This window comes from Caloenas nicobarica, chromosome 3 (assembly GCF_036013445.1).
Source record: "Caloenas nicobarica isolate bCalNic1 chromosome 3, bCalNic1.hap1, whole genome shotgun sequence".
Taxonomy (NCBI): Eukaryota; Metazoa; Chordata; class Aves; order Columbiformes; family Columbidae; genus Caloenas; species Caloenas nicobarica.
Window position 1 is genome coordinate 89492075 of NC_088247.1, and position 11393 is coordinate 89503467.

The following is an 11393-nucleotide window of genomic DNA, read 5'->3' on the forward strand; positions in this document are numbered from 1 at the left end:
AACCACCAGTATGTCATCCAAATTAGGGATGAAGCCATGGGTCCAAGAGAAATTTCATTTTTTCCACCTTTTCTGTTAATATGTGGTCTTGAATAATTCTTTAAGTGGGGCCATAAGTGGAAAAAAGCTGGAGAGTTTTGCCAAACAAAATTCCCACCATTCCTACATTCAGAAGCAGAAATTGTATCCTCTGAGAAGCAAACTGCCAGTACGGTTTGTAGTCTTTGTAACTGGATTAACGAACTGTTGATGTTAAAATGCTGCAGTATTTAGCTTCTGTAGTCTTATGATGCTATCTCCAAAGCTTAGATGCTTAAGGACTTCACATGTTTTATCCTGTGGCACAATCCTTGATTTCATTTCTTATATAATTATGTGTGACAAAGAAATAGAAGGAGATGGGTGTCATATGAAGGTGAAAAGTAAAACTGACATGCAATTGAGTCAGTATAAATTTATGTTCTGAGTCAGACTCAGGCTGTATGTTCCTCATGTAGCTGATTCCATAACATAAAAGTAGGCAGTGCCAGCATTGCAGTACCAACACATACGCTGTTACATTTTCTTTCTTACTGCCTCTCATAGCTCTATGCCACTGCATAGCTTTATAATAAAAGTACTACTGTAATTCTGCTTGTGTTGAAGGACTAACATGGTCTACTATATCTTACTATCAAATGCCACATGAATTTAATTCACTTCTTTGTATTGAGTCAGAACATAAATTTACATTAGCACTGCCCATGCTGTACTATGGAATAGAAAGTTTTAATTTCCAACACTGTATATCTAGCAGCTTTTATCATTAATCCTGGAACACCTCAAGGCAGAATTAATTTACTATTTAATAAAGGAGCAGCTTGCAGAGTTATGCGTCCACCTTTTCCTTCTTCTGCATTCCACTTTTAAGATGTAAATAAATGAGGGAAATATTCTTCCTTGTTAAAAAACTTGGTGCTTCTTCCCAGCAAATAGCTGTTTAGTAGTTCAGGCACATGCCATTTTCTTCCCTTTCCTTAGAATCCCTGGAAATCATGATAGGTTTTTCTGCCACTTCACATTCTCAAAGGTTGAGAAGCAGCTTGTGGAACTCTTTCTTAGCCTTGAATTAGTGGAAGAGCAACTGTGTAACAGGGTATGTAGAGGGAAGTTCAAATTTTTTTACAACCATGGAAAACCACAGGTTGTTCACTATCCATGTGTTCAGCTTGGTGCAGGACGCAAAGGAAAACAATTTCTTTTGGGAGTTTTGATTTAACCTGGTGACACAGTACATTTTTTTCTCAACTTTGAATCTGTGTGTTCTACAAAGTATCCTTTTAACTATTAAAAAACTCTTCTGTAATTTATAACATCTTTTATCCTCTCAGATACCAAAGTAATACAGCAGCTGATGTTCTCGATACTATTACCAACATTCAGCCTAAAGAAAGTGGTGGAGGATCTGGAGAAACTCGTGAAACAATTGTTTATCGTTTAGCTGAAGACATGCTAGAGAAACTTCCTCCAGATTACTTACCCCATGAGGCAAGCTAATCTTACTTGTTTTCTTAGTGTTCTCTCTGTTGAGTTTTCATGTAAGACACTCCAAAAAATAAAACCTCGACTGTAAAGAAAGATCGTATAACTAGCAGCAGATTAAAGCAAGGAACCAACATCTTTATTGCTATCAGCATGAATCGATATGAGGCATTTTTATTTAAAATTGAGACATCTAACAGTTGATCATGGAGATATGTCATGGAGGCTACGCTTGGACTTCCATAGCTGCGTGTGATAACACAGAAAAAAAAAATCAGTCTTGACTTTTTGTGACAGCGGTCTCCTGGGCCTTCTGGGTAAAGTACTATTCTAGCAAAATCATTAATAATTGTGTGGTGTCACACAAAACAAAAACACCCCCTTCCCCCGCCCCCCCCCAAAAAAAGCCCCCCACAAAACCAAAAAAACCCCACAACCATCAAAACCCAAACCAACCAAACAAAAAACAAACACAAAAAACCCCGCCAAAACCCCAACCAACCAAAACCCCACAACAACAACAAAAACCTGCAACAGTTTTAAGGGGATAAATGTTAGTTGAATAATGTGAAGTATAAGTCTACTATTTACTTTTCTGAACATAAGAACGTGAAGCTGTCATATATGTCAATATTTCAACATTTCAGATTGAACTAAATTCCTTCTTCTGTGCTCCTATATTTTAGGTAAAAGATCGTTTATATAAAATGGGGCATCTTAACTCTATGAATATTTTTCTTCGGCAAGAAATTGACCGAATGCAAAAGGTGATCACAATAGTCCGCAACACTTTGAATGATCTTAAGTTAGCCATAGAAGGAACTATTGTTATGAGTGAGGCAAGTAAAAGCATATTTACTACGTATGGAATACTCTATTTTAAACTATTACCTTAATTGCTTTAGTTCATATATTATAATTTCATTCCTTCAGAATCTGCGAGATGCACTTGATAATATGTATGATGCTCGAATTCCTTATGCATGGAAAAGAATATCTTGGGATTCTTCAACACTTGGCTTCTGGTTTACTGATCTTTTGGAAAGAAATAGTCAATTCTCTACTTGGATATTTGAAGGAAGACCAAATGTGTTTTGGATGACTGGATTCTTTAATCCACAAGGTATGGGTAGTGAAAGGACTTGAGTAATAATGTATTTAATAATAATTTAATGGGTTTTACTACATATATAATATTACACCCAGTAAAAATGTTTTCATTGCTGTCAGAATATGTCATAGAAGCCACAACAATAAATGGATTCAAAAAAGTCATTAGATAAAGTCATGAGAAACAGGTCCAATGACAGCAATAAACATAACTGTTCAGACTTCACCTTCGAGTTGGGAGGTCCCAAAGCTCCAGATTGTCTGAATCTGGAAGAACATAAAAGGGAAATTATTTATGTGCCATTTTGCCCATTGTAATATTATTTCACTAAGGGTCTGCCTTTGTCTCTGTCTCTGTCACAGACAGGATGCTTGTACAGTCTTTTAGTCTGACCCATAAACACAGAAAACATGTAGTTAACAAATAAAATGTCTTATCCTGTTGACGTATTGCAGCATGATATGACACAGCTTCTAAAGAAAATATACTTAATTACAGTGATACAGTTTTCAAAGAAAATATGATTTTCCTGTGGTTTCAAACTGTTTAATCATTCCAAACTGTAAGTTGTATGGAAGATGTTTCATCTAGAGTGATATCGTATTTATATGCTGTACAGTAGCAACAGAAAGAACTTTTTTACAGTAAGAACAATCATTCACTGAAACAACCTCCTCAGGGGCATGGTAGGGTTCCCATTACTGGAGGTTTTCAAGATGCAGTTGGACAGGGTGCTAGGTAACCTCAGCTAAGCTCTCTTTCCCATGAAAGTTTAGACCAGGTAATCTTTCAAGGTCACTTCCAACCTGGGCTGTTATGTGGTTCTACGAACACGCAACTATACCAGAATTTATAGCAGTTATCTGTCTTTCACAGAGATCATCAAACTGTAGTTTTCACAGTGTTTCAATTTCACACATTATTTAATGAACAGTTTGTCCAAATTAATCAAATATATACTGCAAAGTATAAGTAAACATTATCTATCATTATCTGTTATAGCTTGATATAGTTATCATTTTATTGGAAAGAGGAAGAAAACCAAAATGTAACCATCTTCATGAATAACAAAACCTGTTACATTACTAGATGCATGTTCATAGGAGAATCTCATACAAAACTCTCATGAGAATCTTCTCCCATGTAACAGCTATGAGGTGGTGTTTGGGTTTTTTTGTGTGCTTTTTTTGTTTCGTTGTGGTTTTGTTTGTTTGTTGTAGGATTAACCTCTGAAATCCTTGAATATTTTATGAGTTATCTTCAATTTCTGATGCTTCTGTTCTTATTGGCCTTTCTATGACCAAGACTGTAAAAAGTACTAACATCAGAGTAGTTTTTGGAGTTGCTTTCAGAAACAGTTGAGGTGCCTGGAGCACATCCAAATTATCATTAAGAGATGATATTGAGATGCCAGTAAAACATCATTCCATTTGCATCATAAATGGTAATGCTGGTAAGCATATTGATCTCTGGTGATTCAAGAGCTGTACTCATGGAGGTGTAAAAGAAGAAAATGGACCAGATTCTTTTGACCACGGAAAATATTTAGCCTAATGGCAAACAAACCTGAGACACAGATGGTCTTGAACTTGATGATTGCTTCAACCTCTGTGTTCAAAAAAAATAGTCCTACAGATGGAGAAAGGAGTCTGCTCAGTGCAAAAGTTGTGTTATGGCTATGGGTGATGTAAGTATAGTTACTGTGTTCATAATACTGCTCACCAGGAAATTCTGAGTAAATTAAATGATACAGTTTAAAAATCGACTGGTGTGAGGCAAATCAGAAACTGAAATACCCTGTGCTGCCATTGCAGGAAAATATAGACTGTTTGCACTGGTGAATCAAGCTCTAAATCTATCATAGCATTGGCAAAACATAATAAGGTTAAAACAAGAGGAATGTATTTTATCAGTTTAGTGGAAACATCTATTTATAGTACTATGAATTATCACCAATAATTATATTTAAACCTGTTGTGATTTTTTAGCAATTATCAATATTTGTCTCCTATAAATTATCATTATTAAGGGAGAATGTATTTTAGTGGTGGTGCGATATTCCATTCAGTAGATATGGCACTTGGAATGAACTGGCTTATGAAAACCCAAATATAATACTATATAGATATACTTAATTCTTAGCAAATTTTGGAAGCCTAGATCACATTGTTTTGTTTTTATAAGAATATACAGTATTTGAGAAATTAATACATGCTCTTTTCAAGTGCTACATTAATTCTATTTACATTACATATGAATATTTTAGCTGTGACAAATATCTGAGCTTCTAATTGGCTTTGTCCTAATTATCATGTTAAACCACTTCTTAAATCCTGACATGCTGTCTTCTACTGCATACCCTGTACTTTCGTGATTCACCCCCTGGTTTGTCAGTATTTTATTCAGTGGTTTCACCTTCTCATAGATACTTGGCAGCCCACAAAATTCTTGTTGTCTTCCTTTATGCTCTATCAAGAAGGAACCGATGCCATTTCATCTTTAGGTCTTTGCAGTAATCGCTCTTAAGCATACAGGTCTCTATTGATAACTTCTCTCTCTTTGCCCTACTCCTTCTGACAACTCCAAGTAATTCTTTGCCTGGTACCATGAAATAGTAGCTATTGATTTTTTGGTGACTGCATTGTCATCTTCTGAGACACTTATACAGAAGCAACCAGTTATTTGCTAAAATTGTTTCATTTTTGTAGCTTTTCCCCTTATAACATATCCAAACCTCTTTGCTGCCGAGTTATGTGCCATCTTGTGCTTATACTATTCAGCCCTTTACCTCTCAAACCTTTTTATTGCAAACCTCTGTAAAGTCTGTTCAAAACAATACTCAAAAAATCACTTCACTTGCTGCTTGTGTCATCCTCTACCTTCATTTCTGTCTAGGACTCCCTTTCCTTCACTAACAAAACATAAATTTTTCATCTGCCTTATCTAGATCCCTCACACTCATAGTTATTTCTATTATCACACTCAGATATACCTTTTCTTTTTTCCATCAGTGAAAATGACTTGATTTTTCTACTTCTTTCATTTAAATTAAAAATTGTCTTTTTCCTGAATTGCCTTTACATAAGTATCAGCTCACATATTTGCCTTCAAATTCCTTCTTTAAATACAAATCTGCTCTGGATTCTGTAGTTGATTGCCTAATGATAATTTTTAAGTTGGTATCCTGAGCAAACATTTGTTAACTGAGTAATTCAGTACATATATTAAAAAGTATACTAATTTATGTGCCATTTTTTAAATGCTTTCTGTGCCACTTTTGTCATTAGTTCTTACTTTGGCCCCAAAGCAAAGTTTGTTATCATTAGTCAAGGTGCTTATTTTCAACAGAATTCTGAATATCTGTCTGTAACATTCAGCACAGAACCATGCAGATAACCGAGCACAACTTTTTTTGTGATGGGAGATATATACTAAATCTCTGGCTTAATTTCTCAAGGATTCCTGACAGCAATGAGACAAGAAGCAACTCGAGCACATAAAGGCTGGGCTTTAGATACAGTTACAGTACACAATGAAGTGCTAAAGCAAAACAAAGAAGAAATCACAGCACCTCCTTCTGTATGTATGACATGTAAAGATGTTTCAGTATTAATTTTGGTATTGAATTTATATTGTGTATCATTCGGTCATTTTGGATTTCTAAAGGAGAAAGTTACTATTGTCTTTACATCATTGGTTTTGCTCAGCATAGAAGATTAATAATAATAAGCAAGAAGTTTTTTTTTAAATGTTGCAGTTAGAAAAATATTTTATTAAAAGAATCATTTCATTGTACCACTTCTTGATTTTTGGAATTTATAGTAAACTTGAGATGAAATTGTGTAGTGTACAGGCTTTATTAAACAACTTTTATTGCCATACATTTTGGTGGCATCATCTTCTGAAAAAGGATGATTTTATACTTTCAAATTAAATAGTTTGGAAAGATTCAATGTCAGATATTTTTTCACTATAAAATGCATATTCCTTTTAATGTTTTAAGCCAATTACTCATTTTACAAAACAGATGCCTTATTTTGTGTGATCTATCTGCTTACTCTCCACACAGGAAGGAGTATATATCCATGGGCTCTACTTGGAAGGTGCAGGCTGGGACAGACGAAATAGCAGACTCATTGAATCTACACCAAAGATTCTTTTTGTCCAGCTGCCTGTGGTGCATATATTTGCTGTTAATACAACCTGTCCCAAGGATCCCAAGCTGTATGTTTGTCCTCTTTACAAGAAGCCTGGGAGGACAGACCTGAACTATGTTACAGTGATCTATTTAAAGACAGTAGCGCCTCCAGACCGCTGGATATTGAGAGGAGTGGCTCTCCTGTGTGACATCAAATAAACTGTTTTTCACACTGTAACAGAAGCAGAATATATTGCATGTCACCAATTACATGTGTGAATCTTCTACTGCTTTTTATTTGGTGGCCATTGGTCATTATACTAGAACTTTCAGTCTTGGCTTAATTGATTTTTTTCTCTGCTTACAGTAAATTCATTTTGTCTTGGCTATTTGGTGATAGTTTTAAAGTAAAGTTTTCAAAATAAGTTCCCTGGTCGTAGTCTTTGATGTTTCCATTACATTACTTTAAAATGGAGTATTTGCTTTAATAATATAATTAATGTAAAATGAAATGTTATTAAACGTTAAAAGAGAAAAACTTGGCTTTTTCACATTCTTTCTCCTATACAGATTATAGGTTGTGTTTCAGTGACATATGATGAAAACAGAAGACAATAGAGGACATAACAAAATTTAAGCTCTTCCAGATACAGGTTTTAATATATTCCTGCATTCTGCATGATATATACATTATTTTATTTGACTCTGCAGGAAACTTTATATTTAAGACAGAAAAGTATATTTGATCCATACTTTTTCTTGGGGTTTCTCAGGGTTCACTTCTTATGCTATATAGATTAAGCAAAACTACACCAGGAATATTTGTGTCTGGAATATCTGACAGAGACCAGTACCTTCTCTGACCAGTTTAGCTGTGTGGGAACATAGCTGCAGAACTAGAACACTACCAAATACTTAATATGGATGGTTTTGTAGTTAAAATAGAGAATTTTCCTGCATCTCAGCTCTAGAATATAGGCTGGAATATTTGAAGTGGCTATCACAGCATTTTTCTGTGATAAACCTGATGAACATCCATGAATTTTCCAGACGTAATTAGTATTAAACCAAGTCTGTGTAGGTAATATTAAACAAGATGTGCAGTCTACACTATCTCATTAATAATCTGCATAAAATTTGTTCTTGCTTCAGATAACCTTTATTTGGCAACACAATTTTTCACTCAGAACCCATGACTGGACTACGTTCTTCCTTTTGCAGTTTAAGAGTGATCAAATGCAGCTTCTGTGGCAAACTACTTGATGAAGTCCTGGGGCATCTGATGGGATGGCAAAAGGCTCTTCTTGAGTTAGAATCCTATGGCTGTCTGTTGGAGGTCACCCTCGCAGGAAGGCCGTGGCATATAGCTAATAATAATACATAGATATGAAATGATGAGCAGTGTAACAAAAAGTAAGATCCCCAAATGCCATCATTAAGCAAAACTTTTCTTCTCTCCTCTGTAGACTGTTATATCCAAATACAAAAAAACAGCTAAGATGTCAGGTAAAAATACACAGAAACTGTAAAAGTTAAAAGTTGTACCACATAACTGTATATGCATAGAGGGGAAAAAAATCAAAATAACAAAACCTGACTGTGCAACTGCAAGAGATTTTGCTCCAAGTAAACAAAAAATTGATGGCAGTACTTGTGGTGAGTCGAACCTCTAACCCACCTGCCCAGTTGCTTGCTCACTCCCACCCTGCCCCAGCAGGATGGGGGAAAGAAATGGAAGAGCAAAAGCTAAAAACTCGTGGGTTGAGATGAAGACAGTTTAATAAGTGAAGCAAAGCTGCACACACAATCAAAACAAATAAAGGAATTTGTTTACTGCTTCCCATTGGCAGGCAGACGTTCTTCCCAGTTCCTGAGCATAATGATTACTCAGGAAGACAGATGCAATAAGCACAACTATCCCCCTTCTCCTTTCCCCAAGCCTTTGGTGCTGAACATGACATCATATGGTATGGAATATCCCTTTGGACAATATGGGTGAGCTGTCCTGGCTTTTTCCTCTCCCACGTTCTTTCCCACTCCATCTACTCACTGCACGGATAGAGAGGGAAAAAGTTCATGTCCAAAAATCAGCACAACTATAGTGTATTCAGTCTTAAAGTTTTTTTCCTGGTCTGGCCTTTCAGCTTAATTACAATGGGGAAACAATGTGTAACCCTGTGAATGCCACAGGTGGAAGATGCCACAGGTGGAAGATGTGCATTGTCACATTTACAAGTCTATGTGGGAAAATACCAGGGAAGGTGCAGATTATTAATGTGCTGAGTTCTATAACTTACGCCAAAGATGATTTTATTCTCCGTCCTGTATAATATCAAGAATAGGGATTAATAGTATAGTGTTATCTCAACTACTTCATATATCACATCAGATTCTTGAGAACACCTCTTTCCTGTGTTTGTCAGAGTCCAATCACTATTTCCCACCTCTGAGCCTTTCTGGGTGGGTTTTTTTCCATTCTGTTTGCTCAATACCATGCATTAGCTCATTACTTCCAGGTTACAATGAATGTTATTTTACATATAGCTTTCCAGTTAGTTTAAGGAAATGATCTATGTTTTGTGACAGCAACAATCTACTTTCTATTCAGAAGGCTCCTTTTTTGTCTTTGCTTTAAGAACATTTACTGTCCTAGTCATATGTGGGATAGGAAACTCTTACACTTAATTTGTGACAGCCAGTCTCTCCAAACATCTAACAAGGTGCAGTTAATTACTTGAATCACCACAAATTATTCCTCCCAGCTGACATAATCTACAGGAATTCAAGACCTTTCACTCCCAGGAATGCTCTATACATCCAAGATATTGTAACGAGCAGTCAAATTCCTAAATTAACTCTAACATATTTTTTTTCAAGTTACTGAACAAGTTACTTCTTGAACCTTTTCATGCTAATTTGCCATTGAAGATACTGCTGTTCAGGTTGTCAGACAGTATTGTGGTCTTGTCAGCAAAACACAAATATTTAACATATGATCAATAAAGACAAATACTTGAGATATGACACTTGTCTCTGTAAAATCAAGGTCCTAACTCATGAAGCTCTGTGTTTGGGAATGTAAAGAACATGTCCAGCATTAGCTTAGAGGGTGCATCTATATTCTGTATTATTCTTTCATCGCTCAGTGGAACTGTCAGAGATAAGTTCAAGCAGGTGAGACGATGGAAAGCATACACTTTTCCTCTGCTCTAGAGTGGACGCATTAATTGGAAGTCACAGATTTGCCAGTATGTCAAGATACTTCACTTTTCATAGAAGTGTTTGTTTTTAGGTGATGTTTCATGAGAATTCTGGAGCGTGGCTGTAGGATGAGCTTTTATATAACAATGGATAGAGTTAAGAAAAACTGTGGAAAAGAGCTTGCAAATGTGGGGGCGAAGAGATTTGTTTTCTGCTCAGGTTGCTAAATCTCACAAAACCACTGATTGGAGCTTGTTCCAAGAAGGTAACATTTCAGCTAAACTTTAACTTAAAAGATTTGTTAATTCCACAGAATAATTTTCTTCATCTACACCTTTTTTTTGGCTCTAGATTCTGGTTGGTTTTAACTAAAATTTGTTCAGCAGAGATTCAGAGTATTCATTTTCTAGGTGGAATAGTTTATGGAAAGACCTACAGTTTTCTTGTTCAGTAATCTCATTCACTGACTATATACAATCTTAATATTTAAATTAATGCATTATTTTTTGACAGTCTGGAAGAACATTTGGCAGCAGCACATAAGTATAATCGTGTTGACAAAAGTACTGAAAATCAAACATATACAATGTGCAAACTGTAGTTTTAACTATACTGATGTTTCTGCTGATTTTTTTAATATTGGACTGTAATTGCGCAGCTATGAAGTCTCTTGATCAGATCTCTTCACAAGCCTCTGCTGTTATTTATACTCCTAGGTAGACAGCACACATATCACAGTGGACCTTGTCAGAGGCGGTACCTGTACCTGCACCACACAAGCAAGGTACTCCTGAGGCAAGTCTAGTTGTATAAAAGCCAAAAGAGATGCATTTTCCAGTGATCAATACTGCCCTAAGAGCACAAAAGAAACACGCACAGATTAAGTTGCAGAAATTCAGGAAAACTTCCTCTTCTGTTCGTTTTTTTTTGGTGTTGTTTGTTTGTTTGTTTGTTTTAACTTAGCAGCAGCTCACTGTAAAGGTCAAATGTAGCAACAGACTTTGGAAACAGAAATACCCCATGATTCTTTTATAGCAAAGGTTAGGATGGGGAAATAAGACTATACTTTCCATTTTTTGAAGTAAACAACTGCTAACATGCATGACTTATTTTTATGCCTCTTTATTTCCATCACAATTTCTAATTTATTAGATATGAATATATGCTAATGAGGTCCCTGGATATATCTGAACAGTCTCTGGCTTACTGAATCAACTACTTAATAAATGAATGACTCAAATAAGGTATTAATTAGTTAGATGACAAGTAATTAATGTATGTCCAGGAACACAAGACCCGAGTTATCCAACTTCCACTATCTTCACATTCCCAAATGTCTCAAAGGATTAGTGGTTGTGTTCTGCCAGTTTTTTGAGATTTTAACTTAATCCTTATCTTGCTGATAGACCTATCATTTGACTT

General features: G+C 35.6%; 1 protein-coding gene across 1 annotated transcript in view; it reads left to right on the forward strand.

Moving 5' to 3' along the window:
* Positions 1-6989, forward strand: part of DNAH8 (dynein axonemal heavy chain 8) — a 138230-nt gene extending 131241 nt beyond the window's left edge. The window contains exons 88-92 of the mRNA XM_065630428.1: positions 1371-1527; positions 2208-2360; positions 2455-2644; positions 6090-6211; positions 6702-6989. Of these exons, the coding sequence (XP_065486500.1) occupies positions 1371-1527; positions 2208-2360; positions 2455-2644; positions 6090-6211; positions 6702-6989 (910 nt within the window). The remainder of the gene's footprint in view (positions 1-1370; positions 1528-2207; positions 2361-2454; positions 2645-6089; positions 6212-6701) is intronic.
* Positions 6990-11393: the final 4404 nt, after the last annotated feature.